The 23,116-nt window shown below is 38.6% G+C and overlaps 1 protein-coding gene across 2 annotated transcripts in view; it reads right to left on the bottom strand.

The window, feature by feature from the left end:
* The window catches only part of Knl1 (kinetochore scaffold 1), a 61,867-nt gene that overhangs the window by 20,574 nt on the left and 18,177 nt on the right, over positions 1-23,116 (bottom strand). For both annotated transcript variants that reach the window (XR_005877337.1, XM_040746050.1), the window contains exons 8-14: positions 21,264-21,301; positions 19,593-19,645; positions 14,164-17,970; positions 8,395-8,533; positions 7,259-7,326; positions 4,871-4,969; positions 120-235 (exon numbers count right to left, since the gene is read on the bottom strand). Coding sequence is in view for 1 of the 2 variants with exons in the window: in XM_040746050.1 (XP_040601984.1) it covers positions 120-235; positions 4,871-4,969; positions 7,259-7,326; positions 8,395-8,533; positions 14,164-17,970; positions 19,593-19,645; positions 21,264-21,301 (4,320 nt within the window). In the remaining variant the exon portion in view is untranslated. The remainder of the gene's footprint in view (positions 1-119; positions 236-4,870; positions 4,970-7,258; positions 7,327-8,394; positions 8,534-14,163; positions 17,971-19,592; positions 19,646-21,263; positions 21,302-23,116) is intronic.

Below are 23,116 nucleotides of genomic sequence, written 5' to 3'. Positions count from 1 at the left end.
CTAATTCTATCCATTTTTTCCATGCTGCTGTTATTCTAATTAAAATACCACACAGACCATTTGTTTATTATAACCCTCCAAATACAATCACAAGGGAAAAAAAATTAAAACTTTCTTACTCTTCAATCTTTTGGCGAAGAAGCTCACAATCTTCTCTGTAAATCTGTATCTTGGGTCCATAAACATACTGTCTCAACATCAGATCTTCTGGGGTAGGTGATGTGTTTATAGTAAACTTTAAAAAAAGAAAAGAAAGAAAACTAAAGTAGTCAATCAAAACCGGTACATTTTTCTTTGAAAAATCTAAAAAAAAGAGCCTAACTATGTAGTTTAGGCTGGTCTGGAACTTGTGATCTTCTTGTTGGATTACATGCTTATGACACCATGTCTGGAAGAACCAGATGTTGTTTTTTGTCGTTCCCCCCCCCTTTTTTTTAATGTACAGTGTCCTAACTGCATATATACCTGCAGGCCAGAAGAGGGTACCAGATCGTATCACAGATGGTTGTGGTTGCTGGGAATTAAAGTCAGGACCTCTGGAAGAGCAGCCAGTGCTTTTAACCTCTGAGGCATCTCTCTAGCTCCCTCCATTTTTTTTTCAATTTTATTTATCTTTTTTTTTTAAACATACCAATCCCAGTTCTCCCTCCCCTTGCCACCCCCACTTCCCTAATCCTATCCGTCATCATCTTTGTTTCCTTTGACAGAGGGTCTCATATAGCTAGGCTAGTCTAGACTGGAACTCATTACACTGACCTCCTTCCTGATCCTCCCAAGCCCTAGAATTACACAAGTGAGTGCACCAATACCTGACTAAAACTGGCATTTTGAGGATAAAACCACATACAAAAACAAATTCAGTATTAGAATGACCCTGGCTTTTTTTTTTTTTTTTTTTTTGAGACGGGTTTCTCTGTGTTGTCCTGGAACTTGCTCTGTAGACCAGTAAGCCTCAAAGACACAGACTGTCTCTGCTTCCTGAGAGCTGGGATTAAAGGCATGTGCATCATCACCTCCTGGCTACAGTGCCTATTTTTAAAAGTTATACAACAGGGCTGGGTGTGTAGCTCCGTATAGGGTCTGAGGTTCTGGGTTCAATCCCCAATACTGTGGAGGAAAAATTATACACAGAAACTTTAAGTGCTACACAAAGTTTACACAGTAAGTTACAAGTTCAACCCTCTATTCGTATCTCAAACTTCAAAGTCCACTCTTCCCCAGGTGTTCAGGTGAGCTAAGGATATTGACCGAAAGTGATTTTAAAATGATTACGAACTATTTTAAGAAAACTGAGGTAGCAAGGTGGCTCCAATATTGTCCTGTGACCTCTAAGCATCCACATGTATGTATACATACACATATATACATAATACATGTATACTTAAAAAAGAAAACCAACACTTAAAAATTAAGCTTAACAGAATAGAGTCCATCTTGGAGGTATGGGTGAGCCAGCCCTGAAGTTGTAACATGAGAGAGCTGTCCCCATTACTCGTTTGTCATGTGGTGGCATGGGAAGGGGAGAGATGCCTTCCCTCACCTCCTCAGCCCACCCCTGGCCCTGGCCCTGCCCCTCATCAGCTGCAGCACTTGAGAGGGTACTTCAGTAGAGCTGGCCCTGAAGGTGTAGGTGTGGGAGAGCTGAGCCTGGGGACATGAAAGCTGGAGAACTGGGTATGCTCCTTGCTCATCTCTGCAACTAGCTGAGGCAATGAAGGAACGCTCCCCCTGGAGGTTAGGACAAGGAGAGCTGGTAAGCTGACCAATGCTGCAACTATCTAGGCCAAAACCAGGGCATGAACCGGCTCACCCCAACATCCACTCTATCTGTGATCTGCTGGAGTGCCTGAAGGGACTGGTCCTGCAAACCCAAAGCTACAGGATCTCCATGATACAGAGCAGCAACAGGATAACCAAGAGGAGTTCCAGCCAGGATCCAGCACCGATTGCATAGCAAAAGCCAGAGGCCTCGATCCACACCAATGACGCTTACAATGAACATTGCAAGTAAAGATATATGGATGAAGGGTTTACTATGTGACTCACTGTGTCACACCATAGGTTCCATGATGAGACTGGTTTCTTCTTTTGTTCTCTTAAATTTTATTTTATTCCATGGGGGCGTATTGCAAGGCCAGAGGATGGATTCGAAGGAATGGGAAAATGGATGGGATAAAATACAAAGATGTGAAAGATACAAAGAATAAGAAAGTAAAAAAAAAATTAAGCTTCCTAGGAACCACTTTATTTAAAACACAAAGGAAAGAAATTCAATGTAGTGGGCTCATGTCTGCAATCCCAGGAACTACATGGTAGCCCACAACTGGTGCCCTCTTCTGGCATGTAGGCATACATGCCAACAGAACACTGTATGCATAAAAAAATAAATGTTTTTTTAAAAAAAGAAATGAAGTTAGTAGTTAACCTAAAATAATTAAAAATGCAGTCATATTAGGTATGTTTTCAAGGTTAAACAAGTATATTTTAGACATATATGATTTTCAAACACTTCAAAGACCTACAGAATATGGCATTTAAGATGTTAATAACCTAAGGTTTTTCATGACAATGAGACATATCTGCTCCTAGAAGCACCAACTTACTTCATAAAAGAATGATGGGCATTGAAGAAACTCCATATGGAGTTTGCTTTCAATGTGGCAAGGCTAGCTATTTGGGCAAGAAATTGCTCTTGCCTTCATTGATGACAGTATGCTATACATACTGGCCAAGTGGGATAAAGAAAATGACTGTTGAATATTGAACAAGACAAGACAGTCCTTCAAGATTTCTACTTCAAAGAAGAGTCTGCCAGATAATTCTGTAGAACATAGACAAAAGTGAATGACAAACTTTACCAAAACAAAAACAGGACAGTTCTTCAAATTTCTTGCTGAAAAGTCTGCCAGATACTTTCGGCCTGTAGGCCGAAGATGGATGCCCCAATATTTCAGAAGAACTTTGGTTGACTGTCCAGGCAGCCAGATGTCTCTGTTGTTAAATAATATTACATCCTTCTGGGGTCTTTGATGGAGTTGAAGACTAGATAGAGTTATAGTTTTTCTTAATTATGATAGAAAGTAAGTTAGGTATAAAACTGTGGAGTCACTAAGATGGGATGGATAATGGAGTATTTTCTCTGAATTTGCTAAATACAAATAGCCTGAATATTGTAAATGTAATTCTTACTTAATAACTGTTTTTTGTTTGTTTGTTTGTTTTTTTTGGTTTTTTGAGACAGGGTTTCTCTGTATTGTTTCGGAGGCTATCAGTCCATCCCAACCTCGAACTCACAGAGATCCGCCTGCCTCTGCCTCCCGAGTGCTGGGATTAAAGGAGTGCGCCACCACCGCCCGGCAATAACTGTTTTTGTTGTATATAATTTTACTATGTTAAAGTTAAAAAACTTTCATTTTTATTTAAACAAAAGGGGAAATATTGTGAATTATTTTAACTGTGTAAAGGTATGTTACATTTGTTTCTGCTGATTTTGTTAACAAAGATGTGTTACATTTCTTTGATTAAATAAAATTAACCTGGGGTCAAAAGGCTGAGTCAGCAACTAGCTGACAGGAAGGAACTAAGTGTAGGGAGGGTTCTTTGGTGGGGGCTGAGCAGAAGGACGGCCTCTTTTTTGCAAGATGAGCAGAGAGAAAGTTACCCTTTGTGACCTAGCAGGATTTTCATTTCAGCCTTTGAGTACTGAGTCCTAGAGAAGGATAGAGATTTAGATAATGTTTCCTTAGCAACCTTGCAGTGCCTGAGGGAACAGAATTCCCTCCTGGCTTTAGCTCATGTGGCCAATCCACTGCTAGTAGCTGCAGAGTTGCAATTGCCTGTTGGGACAGCCACTGTACTGAATGAAAAACAACAGGAACTGATGCGCTCTTCTGGCCTCTTTGGGCATTATACACACACGATCCACAGACATACATGCAGACAAAACATCAATACATATGAAATAAAAATAAATTTTAAAAAGGTGAAGCATATAATCATGTGTCAAGTGAAATACCAGCAATGTCAATGGATAAAAGGTTCATGAACCGAGAAACATAGTAGATAGCTATTACTGTACTCAATGGGTAGATTAGTTTTTGCATCTTGAATATACATTTTTTATTCATTTTGATTAAGTGTCCACCTTAATCAACTTGGATTCTTCAGGCCAAGGAGTTATTAAACCTAATCATACTTTATGAGTTTGAGTACTTTAGCTTCAACCATTTCACAAACATGCATGGTTCATGCAAGGCTATAAATATACCCTCTACCAGTGAAGTCAGCTGATATGCTACAATATATATACATATAAAGGAGCTGTAAACATTGTCTATGAAGACTAGAACACCTCTGCTTCCCACCAAATACATGTTCCCTACTTCTTCTACTCTAAAAAGTCATCCAAGTCCTGGGCCAGATGCCCACAGCTACAAACCTCATTTCCCATGATCTATATATACTCCATCATTTGATCTCTCTCTACTTTATAGACACCAAGACTTGAAGATCTTGTTAGTTATACCACTGAAGTAAAAGAAAATCTTCATGGATATGAAACTGGGAGTGTTGCCAAGCTGGATAATTTGAGGTCTCGCCTCCAAAGGCATCACTGGAATATTTTACAGTAGGTACAGCTGATATTATAACAAATACATCAATGCAAGGAAAAAGTGCATTGCCAGGGTATACAAACTCAGGTTGTTAAGGCGTGGCAGCCAGGGCTTCAGGCAGGCCCCTACCAACAGAGCTACATACCTGGTTCATGGTTTTGTCTTTTAATAAATGTTTGCTCTGGTTCAACTTAATTGTTTTGTAAGTATGACATATTTTAACTAATATTAATACTTTGCCAAGAAACTGCACTTACTTTGGCTGGGAGATTGCTCTGCCTGGGTTTCTGTATTAAAATGTGGACCTGAAGAAGTATGAAGAACTCCTTTATTGTAATTTGTCCATCCTTGAGTTTCTAAAAAAATAAAATAAAATAAAGACTTTATATGAACAGTCAAAGTAAATGCACTGTGACTCTTTATGATTCATTTCTAAACAGCTTAATCTACTGAGTTATGGAAACAGTCAAACATTAGTAAACTTTTAAGTTGATTTTTATGCAAGATTACTACAACTGTTGTTATTAAACAAGGTATCCCTCAGTAGCTCAAATTTGCTATGCAGACCAGTATGGCCTGGAATTTACAATCTTAGTCTCTCTAGTGCTAGGATGAAAAATGTGGACCATCAGACCCAGTCTAACATTTTAACATTATTTAATATAATTTTCAAGATGGGCAGTGGTGGTTCACACCTTTAATCCCAGCACTTGGGAGGCAGAGGCAGGTGGGTTTCAGTGAGTTTGAGGCCAGCCTAGTCAATAAAGTGAGTTCCAGGACGGCCAGGGCTGTTTCACAGAGAAACCTTGTCTTGAAAAACAAACAAAAAATTTTTTTTCTCAAAACACAATTTGTCCCTTAGTATTAATTTATGCTTACTAAGGGCTAGGTGTATGATCCCTCCAAAACTCACATTAATTCCCATGGTTATATGTTAATAGTATGTGGTGGTAGATAATTGGATAGGGTCATAATGTTAGGGCCTCCAGGATTACATAAGTGGCTTCATAAGAAGAAAACTGACTCAACTCAGAAAGCCTGCTCTATTGTCATGAGACACTGAGTCACCCTGAGATTCTGCAGAAATTTCTCCAGCCTGGCAGCATCAGCATATACTGAGCTTGTAGCAATGCTATGCTTCAAAAGCCTAAAGAAACACAAACTGGTCCGTATAAACTACCCAATTTGTGGTATTCAGTTATAGTAAGAGAGAATAGACTAAGATAATATTTCATATGATTACTACGTTGAATCCTTAACAAAGAAAAGTAGCCTTGAGGCTAGAGAGATGGCTCAGGGGTTAAGAGAGCTGGCTGCTCTTCCAGAAGTCCAGGGTTCAATTCCCAGTACCCACGAGGCAGCTCGCATGTCTGTAACTCCTATTCCATGGGATCTAATACCCTCACAGAAACACATTCAGGGAAAACAATGTACAGAAAATACAAATAATTTTTTTATTTGTTTTTTGAGATAGGGTCTCTCTGTGTAGCTCTGGCTTTATTAGAACTTGCTCTGTAGATCAGGCTGGAATTGAAATCACAGATATCCAGCTACAGGGCTGGAGAGATGGCTCAAAGGTTAAGAGCACTGACAGATATCCAGCTATCTGTGTCCCAAATGCTGGGATTAAAGGTGTGTGCCACCACTGCCCAGCAAACGAATTATTTTTTTAAAAAAGAAGAAAACTATCCTTTTCTATACTTGAAATACTTTATAATTAAAAAAAATTCTAGGACTGGGAATATAAAATGGTTAGTAGAACATTTGCCTAGCATTCATAAAGCTCTGGGCTGGATTCGCAGTACCACATAAAATTGAGCATGTGGCCCACCTCTGTAACCTTAACATTCTGAAGGTAGAGGCAACAGCATCAAAAATTTAAGCTTACTTTCATATACATATCAAGTTTGAGCGCAGCTAGGATACATGGGAGCTACCTTGAAAACAAAATACCTAATCCAGGTGTAGTGGCACTCATCTGTATTTCTAGCACTTGGATGGTGAAAACAGAAAGATCAGGAGTTCAAAGCCCGGCACTAGTTACATAGAGAGTTTAGGGCTAGCTCAAATGCCTGACATTCTATCTCAACAAAACAAAACAAAAAACAGTAAGCTCAAAAAGAAAAAAAAGGGGTATATTAAAAGTGAGAAATAGCTGGGTGGTGGCACATGTCTTTCAGGTGGATCTCTGTGAGTTAAGAGGCCAGCCTGGTCTATACAGCTAAGGCAAAGCAGAGAAACCTTGACTTGAAGAAAAAAAAAAGTGAGAAATAAGCCAGGTGTGTAGTGGTATATACCTTTAATCCCAGTATTTTGGAGGCATATGCAGACAGATCTCAGGGAGTTTAAGTCTAGCCTGGTCTACATTGTAAAGTTTAAAGCCAACAAGGGCTACACAGTGCCTTGTTTCAACATACAGAAACAAAACAAAAACCATAGTGACAAGGAGTGGCCTATGGGATGGCTCAGTAGGTAAGGGCACTCAGCACCAAGTCTGAGAACCTGAGTTCAATCCCTGAGACCCACACGATGGGTCTGCAAGCTGTCTTCAGACTGTCACATGTGTACTATGTCATATATAAACTCACACACATACACTTTAAATACATGTAAAAATAATTAAAGTGAGAAATGCTTTAACATACCTCCCTCAAACTCTCTTCACAGATACTGTCACTGAGAAACTGCGATTCCATTTGGCTATTGCGTTGTGCTAGAAGCAAAGCAAAATTTATGTAATAAACAAAGCTAAACTATAAAGCTTGGAATAGTGGTATACACCTCCAATCCCAACACTGGATAGGCAGAAGCAGGTTTAAGACCAATTGTATGCAGTCAAAGCTACATAGTGAGACCCTATACCAAAAAACAACCAAAACTTAATTATTGTGGTGGTGTGAATAGGTATGTTCTCATAGACTCATGGGTTTGAATGCTTGGCCCATAGGAAGTGGCTCTATTAGAAGGTGTGGCCTTGTTGGAGGAATCTGTCACTGAAGAGGCTGGATTTGAGGTCACATATATGCGTAAAGCCATGCACAGTATGACAGTTCACTTCCTGTTGCCTGCGGACCAAGATGAAGGCCTCTTAGCTCCTTTTTTTTAGCACCATGTCTGGCTGCATGCCGCCATGCCCTGCCATGACCTTAATGGACTAAACTTCTAAAACTGTAAGCCACACCAGTTAAATGTTTTTATGAATTGCCATGATCCTGGTGTTTTTTTCACAGCAACAAAAACCCTAAGACAGTTATCTTACAGATTTACGTGCTATTCATGATCATGATGCTTCTATCTACTAGGATGTTTCTAGGAAACTATTTACTTAGTAAGACAAAATATCTGTAATGTAGTTTTAAGGTTCCATTCAATGTTTCCCCACTAATTAGAAGCTTTTGGAGGAAATGAGCTATTCCTCTGCTGCAGTATACCACTTCCCATTTCATTAAAAATGTTAAAAAAAAAATCACATGGAAGTGAAATACTACTTTACTTATCAGCTCTATAACACTGAAAGGGTTGATATAGAATTCAAATATTTGCTAAACTGAAATATACTTATTAATCAAGGATTCAAATAACTGTTATTATTTAGCCTTCATAAAGATCTTACTGCTAACCAGGTTATAGAGGTGGTAGTGGCGGCGAACACCTTTAATCCTAGCACTCAGGAGGTAGAGGCAGCCTGGTATATACATAGTGAGATCCAGAACAGCCAGCTTCACAGAGAAAACCTGTCTCGGGGCATGGGGGGAAGGGGGACAACAGGGGAAGACCTTACTGCTGACATCCAGAGAGATTCCATCAGCCTTGATTGAATCCTGATCGCTGCTGCAACTAGATGGGGTCCTGCTCAGGCTTCTTATCAATGCATTGTTGACATTTTTATTGATATCCCCTTCAGTATGATGATCAAAACTCTGAAATTACCAAAGAAGCATCAGCATTGGGGCAAGTGAAATGGCTTAGTAGTAAAGGCACTTGCTGTGTAAGCCCAGTTACCTGAGTTCTATTCCCAGAACCCATGTAAAAGCAAAGATTACTGACACCACAAATTATCCTATGACATCCACGTGCATGCTGTGGCATGTTCCTCTTGCCACGTTATGTGTGTGCACAAGTGTGTGATCAGGTACACACTACATTTTACATACATACTTAAAATTATCAGCATAACTTTATGAACTTAGAATTTACAGAGACTAAATGCTGAACAACAAAAATACTATTTTTTTTTTTTAAGAGACAGGGTTTCTCTGTATTGTTTTCGAGGCTGTCGGTCCAGCCCAGCCTCGAACTCACAGCGATCCGCCTGCCTCTGCCTCCCGAGTGCTGGGATTAAAGGCGTGCACCACCACCGCCCGGCTACCAAAAATACTATTTCTAACAAAATTTATCTATATAATTCATATACACTAACTTATATAAGCAGAATATCGAACAATTTTGGCCTTTAATGGTAGCTTATGTGCTATACAGTATAAACAAACTATTTCTTAGATATACCTCAGTTATAGAAGGATACCATTAGTGTCGGGCATTGGTGGCGCATGCCTTTAATCTCAGCACACGGGAGGCAGAGGCAGGCGGATCTCTGTGAGTTCGAGGCTGGGCTGGACTACAAAGCGAGTTCAAGGACAGCCTCCAAAATAATACAAAGAAACCCTGCCTCGAAAAAAAGAAAACAACAACAACAAAACGAAAGATACCATTAGCTACTAAATGTCAAATTTTCTAATTATTTAGCAGCTAGCCACCAATAGGGAAGCTACATCAGAAGAGGAAACTAGAGCCTGGATAAAGGTGCTTGCTGTGTAAGCATGAGGACTGGAGTTCAGATCTCCAGTGCCAATATAAAAACTGGACACATGGGCATGAACCTGTTATCCCAGGACTGGAGGGCAAAGAAGGGAGGAGGTAGAGATAAGCAGACCCCTGGACTCACTGACCAACATAGCTGAACTGTGGTGAGCTCCAGGTACAGTGTCAGGCTTGGTCTCAGAATAAGGTGGAGAATGACAGAGGAAGATACCTGAAATTAACTTCATGCCTATACACACAGGCACACATGCCCATACAAACATGTATCCCCCAATACACAAAAGAAATGCAGACTAGAATATTTAGTGTACACATTAGCTATGAGAGTAGACAGAAGAAATACATTTCTGATATCTAGCTCATGAAGACTCATTTGGTTGAAATCAAATAAATCATAATTGTCCTGCTTTTATCACTTAAAATAAGCATGGTTGTTTTAATCTCAGTACTCAAGAAGGCAGAGGTTTGAGTTCAAAGTGAGTCTTTTCTATACAGGAAATTCCAAGCCAGCCAGTACTATATAATGAGACCATGTTTCACAAACAAACAAAAAATAACCCTAAAATATTTGATTTAGCTTCAAATATCATTTTCACACCCCTCCTCTTTCTTTTTAAAATAGGATCTTGCTGTGTGGCATAACCCATTCTCAAGTTTACAATCCTTAGTCTCTCCAGTAGCTGAGATTAGGCACTGACCACTGTCTCCATCAATGCATGTTTTCTGAAGGCAAAAATACTTGCTAGAATAAAAGTCTTATTATTCAAGATTTTTGTTGGTGCATGCTCTCAGAAGTACTCCTAGTACCTCCAACAGTATCTAAGGCAGGCAGGGCTAGGAATTTAGTTCAGTTGTTAAGACTGCATTAGGTTCCAGCACCATATAAACTGGGTATGGTGGTGCACATTTGTAATCTGACCTTACAGAGGTAGTGTCAGAAGATCAAATGTTCAAGACCATCTTCAGCAAGTTGAATTCTAGGCCACTCTGGGTCACATGAGACTCTCTCATAAAATTGAAGTATCTAGGGGCTAGAAAGATGGCTCAGAGGTTAAGAGCACTCGCTGCTCTTGCAGAGGACTGGGGTCAGTTCCCAGCACCTACATGGAGGCTCATAATCATCTGTAACTCCAGTTCCAGGAGGATCTGATGCATGCTTCAGGCTTCTGCAGACTCAAGGCATGCATTTGATATACATATATGCACACAAGCAAAACACTTGTACACATAAAATAAAATAATCTTTAAAAAGAAAAAGGAGGAAGAAGAAGAAGAAGAAGAAGAAGAAGAAGAAGAAGAAGAAGAAGAAGAAGAAGAAGAAGAAGAAACTAGTAGTATATAGCAGATACCAATATTTGAACAAAATACTAATTTTCATAAGATGTAGTCAGATTTAAGTGTTATATTACTATTATTAGTTTCTCACACCTTTGGCTATTTCTCATCACCTCACCTCAGAGCCAATGAAAGTATCTTCTATGCCTATAGATATTGGTTTTGTTTAGTTTAGACCATATATCTCCCAAGTTTACTTGAAATCAGCCCAGGTTGGCTTTAAACTTATGGTCCTTCCACTTCAGTCTTCTGAGTGCTGGAATATTAGGCATGTGCTATCACACCTAGCTACTTATGTGGTTCTTTTCCTAAAGATTTTCATTTTTAATTATGTACACGTGTTTATATCTGTGTGGGCACATACACATACAAATGCAGGTAGAGAGTGTTGGATCCCCTGCACCTGACTGATGGGGGTGCTGAGAACAACTTGTTGAGTACATTACAAGAGTAGGTGGTCCTAAACACTGAGCCAACTCTCTAGTCCCCTTTTATGTTTTAAAAGATTTACTCATTTTTACATGCATTTGTGCTTTCCTGAATGAATGTCTGTGTGAGGGTATCAGATCACCTGGAATAAGAGCTAAAGTTAGTTGTGAGCCACCATATGGTTGCTGGGAATTGAGACCTGGTTCTCTGGAAGAACAGCCAGTACTGTAAACCCTGAGCCATCTCTCCAGCCCTGTCCCCTGATGTGGTTCTTAATAAGAGTTTACAAATCTCAGAGCATTTCTAATGTTTATTTTCCCACCTATAAAACTGGATTTTGAGCTGGGTTTCTTCACCTTCTTCTATCCCTACAATACCACCACCAGAGAGTCAGGGAAACAGGGAGGACCCTAAGAGAGATATGCATGGTACCCAAGAGAAGGGGAACGGGACATGAACTCCCAGCACTCGGGAGTTCGAGACCAGCCTGGTCTACAGAGCTAGCTCCAGGACAGCCTCCAAAGCAATACAGAGAAATCCTGCCTCAAGAAATAGAAAAAGAAAAGAAAGAAAAAGAAAAGGCACATAGTTGGGTGAGGAACTCTTTAAGGTCAGGGAACAAGAACAAAGCAGCCCAATTATCATTAGGTGTGCCTTTCTTGCTAGGATTGGTTGACTGACGATCAAAGGTGATGGTTAATTCCTTATACTCATTTCTGCCCTCAATCTCCTGATATAAAAAAACTGATGAGTGAGTATATACCCTAAAGATTTAAAATAGGGCTGACTGATTCTCTTTCATATATAAAAGTTTAGATTTTTTATTCCTTTAAGATTCTTTCTAAAATTGCCTTTCAAGACAAGTAATAAAGTGATCAGTCTTTTCTTTGTAACCACAAAAAGTACCAGCCAGTAAAAGAATATCTTGTTTACGTACACAGTATTAATCTATAATAGGATACTTGGGTATGAATGTACATAGGTTCTCTGGATAATTTGTTTTTCACCTGTAAGATGTAAAATGTTTAATTATGTATGGGATATAGAAAACATGCTGTTTTTTTTTTTACTTGTATTCACTGTAATCCTTCACTTGAAAAACAATGTAACTACACTGTAATTTTTATATTGCTGGGGTATATTAGCTGTAAGGGAGAGAACAGAGTTAAAATGAGTTAGAAAGAAAACATCAAGAATGAGAAATAAGGAAGAATAAAGACAGAGTTAGAAGGAAAGCATCAAGAATGAAGATTGAGCGAGAAGGAAAACATCAAGAATGAGAGAAAAAGAGAAGGAAAGCATCAAGAGAGACAGAAGGACATTTCTGAGTAGAGAAAAGAGAATGCAAATACAGAACCAGAATACAAAAGAAGAATAAAGAAAAAGTCTGAAGGAAACCATGAGGAGAGTGTGAGTGTTTTTTCCTTTAGCCCCCTTAGATAAAAAAGGCATAGTGGATTCCCTTTGAGCCCTGCACTGCTGGAGGCTGTCCCCTCAGGCAGTGATAAGTGAAAGGCTTTTTATTCCTTAGATACTTATAAAACAGAAGATCTTTTCAAGGAGGCATATGCCTATAATCCCAGCACTTAGAGGATGAAGCCAGCATGGACTACATAGACATTATTTTAGAAAAATAAATGAGTATGAGCCTGGCATGGCGATGCATGCCTTTTAATCCAGCACTCAGGAGGCAGAAGTAAGTGGCTCTCTGTGAGATTAAGACCGGCCTGGTCTACAGAGTGACTGAGTTCCAAGACAGCCAGCACTGTCTCGAAAAACAAAAGAGGAAAAAAAATGTGTCAAATAACTCAGTAAGTTGCAAGCTTGATGACTTGAACTTGATCACTAGAACCCACATCAAGGAGGAGAGAGGCAACTCCACTAAGTTGTCTGACCTTCATATGTGTGCTGTGCTCTATCACACTTGCACGCGGGGCAAGAGGACTGCAAGTTTGAGGTTATTCTGGGTAATAAAGTTAAGATGCTATCTCAAAAAGTCAAGACACAGTTCTAATCCTGGATAATATTTGCACAACTTTTTTTTTCTTTTAGAGACGGTGTTTCCTTGTATCTATAAACTCACAAAGATCTGCATGCCTCTGCCTCATGAATACTGTGATTAAAACGTGTGGACCACTGCCTCCAGGTTTATTTATACATTATTTAATTCCATTTTTTTGGTATTTGCCTCTACAGGTAAATACCAAAAAATACAGATTTTTTTTTTTTTGAGGATAGGGTCTTGTTCTATAGCCCAGGCTGGCTTCTAAGTCACAACAATCTTCCTGCCTCATCCTTCAGAGTGATGGGATTACAGAAATAGGCTACCACATCATTATCTTAAATTCTTTTACCAAATAACCCCTGAAAATTCTATACAGAAATATTTCTCTAACCTATAGTAAACAGAAATAGTTTCTACTTGCTTAGAAATTTCAAATTCAACAACATTCATAAGTTTTAAAATATATACAGCTGAGTATGGTAGTATATACCTATAATCCTAACAATTAGAAAGTTACAGCAAGCTGGGCATTGATGGCCCACGCCTTTAATCCCAGCATCTCTGTGAGTTTGAGGCCAGCCTGGTCTACAGAGCAAGTTCCAGGACAGCCTCCAAAGCAATACAAAGAAACCCTGTCTCGAAAAACCAAAAAAAAAAAAAAAAAGAAAGTTACAGTAGGGGCTGGAGAGTTTGCTCAGCAGTTAAGAGCACTGGCTGCTATTTCAGAGGACCTGGGTTCAATTGCCAGAACGCACATGGTGACTCACAACTATAACTCCAGTTACAGGGGACCTGACATACTCACAGACACACATATAGACAAACCCCAAAGTATATTACATAAATCTTTAAAAAGGGAAGGAAGGAGGAAGGAAGGAAGTTGCAGCAGCAGGATTCTAGAGTATCTATTTCAAAAGCAAAGATACAAAATTCAACATTTTTTGGTTCTGGACAACTTACCTCCTGATCTTGTGTAGTATCGTATGTTCTGATTTTTTTCTCATTTGTAACATTATCATCTTCTTGTACCCAGGTTCTTTTCTGGGCACTGCAAGTTTCTATCTTGTTTTCAGATAGTAAACTCTCTTTACAGTATGTGTCAATCTGAGCCTTTTCTTCCATGTCTAGGCTAATAGAATCAGAGGAAAGAATCTCACCAGGATATACAGGGAGATTTTCCTCATTTATATACTGAGATGGACTCAAATCCAGTCTGGCTGCAACAGATCCAATGCCTGAATCTTTACTAGAGGCTGGCTGAGTTTCTAAGGGATCTAAGTTAGCTGCATCTGTTGGGATCTGCTCCAGGTCATCAACACCAGTGATATTACAATTTCTCTTGCTTGGTAATTTGGGCAAAAAGATTCCCAATGAACATCTTCTTGTTTTGTCTTTGACAACTGCCTTTGGTGGTACAGAAGCAGTTTCAGCTCCATTATGAAGATTTTTACTTTCTTCATCTCTACCATCATTGGAATCTAGGTTATATATTCCTGTAGCTTGCAGTATACTCATGTTACTATGTGCATGATCTCCTACTTCAAGCAACTGTTCTGCAGGAGGTAATATATGAACAGTCTGAAAGTCTAAAACCTCCTCAGTTTTTCTATTCAAATTACTCAGACTTGATTTGACATTACTAAAACATGAAACATTAGATGTAACTATAGAATATGATGCTTCTTGAATACAAGTATCACCTTCAAGATCATTCAAGCCTTTTGTTCTTGACATTCCCGATTTAGTACATTCATGAAGTACTTTGTCTTTGGCTTGACAATCAATGAAAACAGTATGAGACTTGGTAACATCCAGATCACCAAAATTATCTACAAACATTACAGTTTTGTCTGTAGGTATAGTAGTTATTTCATCTGCTGGGTCAGTTTTATATTCTGAAACAGTGGTTTGACTTTTAGAGATCTCCATGTCCTTTGGACTGTCTGCAGACAAAACTGGTGTAGAAGTTCCTGACAATGGCACAAAACTGAGGTCCTCTCCACCTTCCGGGCTAATTTCATTACTTGTTTTCACCACAGAATTCTGAGTGGTATCTCTATGATTTTTATCATTTTCTGGAAACATAATGGTCTTGTTGTTTTTGAGCCTAAGGCTTTTTTGTGTCTGAGTTTTGCCTGACAGAAGTTCATGCAGAAATCCAGGTTTTTGTACATCACTGGCATTTTTCCAAGTGACTAATTTAGACGCATCATTAGTGTCTTCTCTAGGCCCACTATGAGACCCTTCCTCCAGTACAATTTGTTGGCTACCTTTTGTTGGATGGTTGCTTTCACTACTTTTTGAAATGGAGACAATCTCTACATCAGGAGTAGGCATCCCTTTTGGCTTCTGCAGGTGTTCATCCTTGGATAATTCAAAGTTAGGTCTTTCTGGAAACACACCTTTTGCCCCTGCTTGATAGTCAATGAAAACAGTATGGGACTTTGTCATTTCTAGTTCTTCATGGCCTTCTGTAGACATCACAGTCTTATCTAGGCAGCTAGGCATTATTTCATCTGGTGAAATAATTTTACATTCTAAAGCAGTTGTGTGACTTCTAGTAATTTCCATTTCATCCTGTCCACATGCATACAGAATGGTTTTAGAAGTATCTGCCACAGGTTTATCTAATAAAGATCTATGGTTTATTTTCACTGTGTAACTCCTGGTGATATCCATATCATTCTCATTATCCTCTGAAAATAAAATAGTTTTATCAATTTTTAGCCCACAAACACTTTTTCTTCCATTAATTTCAATATTTTGCTTTTCCTTCAGAAATTCAGGCTTCTGTATACTTCTGTCCTTTAAGGTGCCCATATCATTAGTTGTTACTACTCTAGTTTTTCCTATAGAAATGTTCGCATCTCTTTGTCTGTTTACTGTTGTAAGTTGGCTGTTCCTGTGTTCTGAATTAGACTTACTTTGTTCTTGTACTTCAGGACCAAACCCAATTACAACAGTGTGGCTCTTGGTTAGATCCATTTGTTGCTCCTCTGAAGAAATTACCGTCTTATTATGAGAACAGTCAGGTGTGGGATCATCTAAGTATTTCCTCTGTGGCCCTAGAGGGTTAGAATTCTGGTCCTGTACTGTATGTCCTACCATTACTTGTTTATCCAGAGCTGTGCCAGAAGAAGATATATTATGGTTTGTTGTTACGTCCTGGTTATAATCGACTGACAGAGGAGACTTTTTATCAAGACAAGATGAAATCTTCAAAACTGGATGTTTTTCTCTACTTTGGATGTCAGTTAGAATGTTTTTGCATACAATGCTTGTTTGCTGGAAAGGTTGGGTAAGACTTTTGGTCATTTTTTCCCACTCCTCTGAAGGGCTTTTGCTGTGGGAATAAGATTTAGTGACATTCTTTGAGGCTAAGTCAAAACTTGTAGGAATAACTTGATTTCTTAACTTACTTGTGTGACTTATGGTCAAATCCATATCTTCAGCTGCTAAGAGTTCAATCCTTCTGTCAGCCAAGGAAACAGATAAAGTATTTGTCGGGCTCTGTTGTAATCTTTCCTTAGATACTTGAGGAACTGACATATAATTTACATTCACTTTCTTATCTTCTGACATAGTTATATGATTTTGGAGAATCATCTCTTTTTCAAAGACTGGTATAGCTGTAATTTCTTTTTTAGTGTTTTCTTCATCTTGTTTGAGTATCTCATTATCTATTATAACTGTGTGACTCTTGGTAATGTCCATGCTATCCTCTTCTGAATAAATAGTTTTCTCTATTAGTGGGCTAGCAACTGGATTGGTACACACTTTAGTATAATTAACATGAGGCTTCAGCAAATTTTTTTCTTCTCTCATACTTGTTAGACACTTAGTCAGTTCCATTGCATCATTGCTACTAGAATAAAAAATTGTCTTATAACCTTGAGTAGTTGGACTAGAATATATAGATTCTGAGGCTTTAGCCAATGTGCTGACACTTTGATTCAAAGTCTGTGTGACTATATGAGTATCTGACTCCATATTATGACTTTTGGTAACATGGATTTTATTTTCAGGGTTTGGAAAAAAAGCTTGAAAAGCAGCATTGAGCTTATCCGTATGGACTGTTTTCTTCTCTGGAGCTTTAGTTTCATCAAGTGTTGTAACATCCATCATGACATTTTGAGTTTCAGTTTCTCTTTCAGATGGTAAAACCTGTATTGTAGAGCTAGCTGTCAACTCCATACACTCATTGCCATAAATTATAGTATCTCCTTGAAATCCTCCTAATTTGTCCTCCCTGGATGGAGGAATCCAAGTCTGAATGTAGCCTGTATGACACTGGGTCAAATTCATCCCATCATCTTGTTCTCTAAAGATTTTAGTCCTATTACTAGTATTTTCATCTACATTAAGAGATGCATGCATGTGATATGTAGAAGAGGCACTGTTTGATTCTTTGGAATAAATAGGCATCTCAGAATTTTCCTTATCAATAGAAGTACTGTATTTTCCTGTCTTCAATCTCTTTATGAAATTGTCAGAATTTATCTTTTCTGAGAAAGTATTTTGACTTATGGAAATTATGGGGCATTCTAATTCATTTTTAATTCTTGAATTCTCAGCATGACGCTTTAAATTTTCCAGAAAGGATGTAGTATCTATCTTTTTGAAGTTTTCACTTTTGGTACAATCTAAAAGGCCTTTAGTAATCACCACAGTGTGACTTGCTGTCAGGTCCATTTGGTTTTCATCTGAAAAAATGACTGTCTGGTCATTTGCATGCTTCCTTTCATGGTTGTAGTCTATAGCTGAAAACTATAATGAAAGAAAAACAGAAAAAATAAGACCAAATATAAGGTTTTGTAATTTTTTATTTTATTATGTGCATGGGTGTTCTGTCTGCATGTATGCCTATGTACCACTAGAGTGCCTGGTGCCCATGAAGGCCAGAAGGTGTCACATTCCCTAGAACCTGAGTTACACATGGTTGTGAGTTGCCATATGGGTTCTAGGAATCAAGGTTGTCTGGAAGAGCAACCAGTGATCTTGTCAACTGAACCATTTCTCAAGATTCAAAAATGTAAGTTTTGAAAAAGGTAGTTTATATTATGTACTATATAAACACAATTAGTAATGGTTTCAAACTATATTGATTACTTAAATCAGTGGTGTAGTATATTATATGTAATTTGTTATTACATTTTTTTCCCCTAAAGCTAGGGATGTAGTTCAATTGGTGGAGTACTTGGTTACCATGCACAAGACCAATCCCCTGCACAGCATAGACCAGATACGTTAATCCACACCTATAATCCTAGTACTCAGGAGATACAAGTAGGAGGATCAGAAGGCTGAGGATCAGACGTTGAGGTAGCTGGGCACAGTGGTACAGGCTGTTGATCTCAGCACTCTGGGAGGCTGAGGTAGGGGATCAATGTGAGTCCAAGACCAGTCCAGTCTAGATAATGATCTCCCGGACAGCCAATGCTATACAATACAGTGAGATCTTTTCTCAAACAACAATAACAAAAACATGAAAGGCCAGACTGGGCTGAAAAACCTGTCTCAAACGTAATTTTTTTGGGGGGTAGTGCTAATGCCTCTCAATAAATTACTTTTTGTTTAGGAAAAATTAAAATTCAAAATTAATCACATGCCTTCCAAACTGACTAAAAAATAAAAAGCACTGAATATATGAAATGTAACCACAATGAAAATTCTGTACTAAGTAGGTCACTCCAACTCTAAATAAAAAGTCTTAGAAAGACATAGGTTCATGATGGCTAATTCATAATATACTCTGTACTTTGGAGGTTTTGTTTTTGAAGATAATACAGTCTGGACATCTGCTGCCAGTATCATCTAAGAGATAGATATGACTCAGCAGTTAGGAGCATTCAGCTCCCAGCACCTGCAATGCAGCCAGCAATGGTCTCCAGTTCAGGAGATTTGGTGCCCTCTTCTGGCTTCTCTGGGCACAGGCATACACATGGTGCACATACATCCATGAAGTGAAACATTCATGCACAGTGCAAGAAAATATTTAAGAAATGAGAAATCCCTGAAGAGTTTACTCTGTTGAACTGGACACAAATTCATCTGTCTATCTACACACAATACATACACACATCTTCTGTTTGCATGATGTTGGTTATTGAATATAAAACCTTGCACATGCTAGACAAGGTATCACTGAACTATATCTTTAATTTAAAAAATCTATATTTTAATGAAATTCTGAGGTATTTCATGTGTTCATTAAAATTTGAGTGGTCTTGGTATTATTCAAATTGGAGCTAACTGTCATCAATTAATTGGAAATATAAGTTTTAATAGGCTATGATAATTCACTTTGGTAAATTACCTCAAAATTATACTTTGCCATTAAATTTTCTGTTATTTAACAGTGAGATTAAATAAAATACATGATCTCATACCTCCTTTTGTTGTATCTGGGTCTGAATAGGAGCACAAAGTAATGTGTTCATACCTATGGAGCAAACAGAAAAGTATTATAAGAAAAACATAATGCAGGAGTCTGATTCTCTTATTTAGTACCTACATTAGTTAGATGTATTTACTAGTGGCCTGGCTGCTTGGTTGTCAACTTTACACAAACTAGAGTTATCTGTGAAGAGTCTCAGTTGAGAAAATACTAGTCATAAGGTATTTCCTTAATAGAACCATTCCTGTGGGAAGGCCCAGCTCAGTGTGGTAGGTGGCATTCCTGACCAGGTGCTCTTGTTTTGTATAAGAAAGCAGTCTGTGCAAGCTACATTGAGCAAACAAGTAAGCAGCAATCCTCCATGGTCTCTGCTTCAATTCCTGCCTCCCTGTTGTTTCTGTCTTGAATTCCTGCCTTGACTTCCTATCATAATGGACTATAATTGTAAACAAAAATAAACCCTTTCCTCACCAAATTGCTTTTGGTCATGGTGCTTAACACAGCAATAGAAACCTTACAAAGACAACTAGTTACTAATCTCTTCATAAGGACTTATGGATTAAACACCTTTAAGACTTTGAATATATATTTTCCTTCCCCCATGCTCCTTTTCCAATGCTGGAAATCAAACCCAGGACTTCATACATGCCAAGCAAGCATTCTATTACTGAGTTATTATGTGGTCCTTAAAAATCTTGTTCTAATGACAGAGGACAGTGATTATTATATTCACTTTGGAAATAAAATATTTACCTATGTTAGTAATTTTATCTATCTTTTTGGTTTTTTGAAGCAGTGTACATGTAGCCCTCGTTGACCTGGAACTTACTCTGTAGACCAGACTGGCCTCAAACTCAGAGATCCACCTACCTCTGCCTCTCAAATACTAGAATAAAGGGTGTGTTAAGAATATGACACAAGGGGGACCTTGGTGGATCCCATGGTGGGTGAGGGAAAAATGGCAGATTAGACCTACAGACAGAACTTAAGCTGAAGTTTATTGGGGAAAGGTAAGGGAGTTAAGGCTAGAGAAGAGAAAAAGAAAGAGAGAGAGAGACAGATTGACAGAAAGGGCTGCCTCCTCAGAGAAAAATCAGAAGAGACAGGAAGTGGGCAGTCCTTGCCTCTTCAAGGGACTTCTACACCTGTGTACAGAGCCAGGGTACTGCCTGCCATGTGTGGAGGGGTAGACACTCTTTGCCAAGTCCCCAAGGGGCAGGGCCAGGTGTGCCTGGATTACAACAGTGTGTGCCACCACACCTGGCATTATTATTATTATTATTATTTTTGGTTTTACGAGACAGGGTTTCTCTGTATTGTTTTGGAGGCTGTTGGACCAACCCAGCCTCGAACTCACAGAGATCTGTCTGCCTCTGCATCCCGAGTGCTGGGATTAAAGGCGTGCGCCACCACCACCCGGCTGGCATTATTTTTTATATTTTGTCTCATGTATCCCAAGTTGGACTTGAACTTACTATGTAACCTTAAAGTTCTGATCCTCCTGCCTCCACCTCCAGTGTGCTAGGGTTACAAGTGTACACCATATCTATTTATTAATTTTTTAAGATTTATTTATTTTATGTGTAAAAATGCTTTACCTGCATCAAAGAATCTAGGTGAGGAAAAGGTGTATGATTAAGAGAAGTATTTTGGTCATACTCACCAGCAATTTCACAATAATTATCCTCTAAATTCTTATTCCTAAAAAAAAAATTTTTTTAATTAATTAATTAATTTTAAGAAAAGAAAGAATTGTATCGCAAGTAATTATGAAGAATCATACAATTGAAGGAGTAAGGAAAATAGCTGGGAGTAGTGTGTATGCCTTTAATCATAGCACTTGGGAAGAAGAGGCAGGCAGATCTCTGTGAGTTCAAGGCCAGCCTGGTCTATATAATGAGTTCCAGGATAGAGCTATACTCAGTGAGATCCTGCTCCAAACAAAAATAAAAATAAAACAAAACAAAAAGACTAAGGAAGATAAAAACTAGCAGAAAATTACAGACCTTTATTTACTTGAATGGTCTTAATAATGTGAACACCATAAAAACATGCTTTAATATATACTGCTCTCTTTTTGTTATTTGTTGAGAGAGTCTATATAGTCGTGGCATGCCTGGAACTTATGATGTAGACCACACTGGCCTTAAATTCAGAGATCCCACCTGCTCTGTCTCTTGAGTGCTGGTAGAAAAGGCTGGTTCCTTTCTGACCATCCTACATTCTGCATATATACCTAGATGACAAAAGAGGGCATCAGATCCTATTACAGATGGTTGTAAGCCCCATGTGGTTGCTAGGAATTGAACTCAGGTCCTCTGGAAGAGCAGTCAGTGCTCTTAACTGCTGAGCTATCTCTCTAGTCCCCAAAGACATTTTCTTTTTTTAAGACCTGAAAATCAATTCATTTTGTAAAACCTTACCATTAAAAAATGCAAAGAAAAAAAAAAACAAGTGTCTACAGTAAAAAGCTGACTATATACTATTAAATAATGTAATTTATGATGCTTTTCATTAAAACTAAAGATCACACGGGGCGTTGGTGGTACACGCCTTTAATCCCAGCACTGCGGAGGCAGAGGCAGGCGGATCTCTGTGAGTTCAAAGCCAGCCTGGTCTACAGAATGAGTTCCAGGACAGCCTCCAAAACAATACAGAGAAACCCTGTCTCGAAAAACCAAAACAACAACAACAAAAACAAAAACCTAAAGATCAGCATGTAAAGATCACTTGTACAAGAAGACTCAAAATAACTGTCTGTGAGAAATGGATCATCTGTGGAAAAAGGATCATCCAAAGGAGAAAAAAATTGCTTACCTTTCACTTTTTGTTCTTTGTAACATGAATAATCAAAACCCAGAGACAAATATTAGAATTAAAGCTGAAGATCAGAAAGCAAAGCAGCCTACCACTAGAGATTTCTTACTTCTACTAAGGCTCAGATCAAATAGGGGTAATCCTGTCCTTAACCTGACTACAGACTGCAATGCTGTCCACCAAACTTCAGACTGCACTGAATCTACACTAAATTCCTGCCTTATATTCCTCTTTAATACTGGGATTAAAGGCATGTCATCCCAAGTGCTAGGATCAAAGGTGTGAGCTCTGTTTCTGTTAGACTGATTCACTCTCATGCAGCCCAGGGTGGCCTTGAACTCACAGAGATTCATCTGCCTGTCTCCCAAGTGCTGGGATTAAAGGTATAACTACTGCCTGTCTTCTGTGGCTAACTAGTGGCTTAGCTCTGCACTCTGATCTTCAGACAAGCTTTGTTTGTTTGATTACAAACAAAATATCACTATATTCTCCCTTTCTTGTCTAAAATAAAAAGGCTATAACTAATACAGGAAGAACTATATATAATAAGTACAATAACAATTGGGCATTGGTGGCGCATGCCTTCAATCCCACTACTCAGGAAGCAGAGGCCAGCCTAGTCTACAGAGCAAGTTCCAGGACAGGCTCCAAAGCAATACAAAAAAGCCCTGTCTCGAAAAACCAAAAATAAAAAAAATA

Source organism: Mesocricetus auratus, unplaced genomic scaffold (assembly GCF_017639785.1).
Source record: "Mesocricetus auratus isolate SY011 unplaced genomic scaffold, BCM_Maur_2.0 Super-Scaffold_100004, whole genome shotgun sequence".
Taxonomy (NCBI): Eukaryota; Metazoa; Chordata; class Mammalia; order Rodentia; family Cricetidae; genus Mesocricetus; species Mesocricetus auratus.
This window is presented reverse-complemented; position numbering and strand designations above follow the sequence as displayed.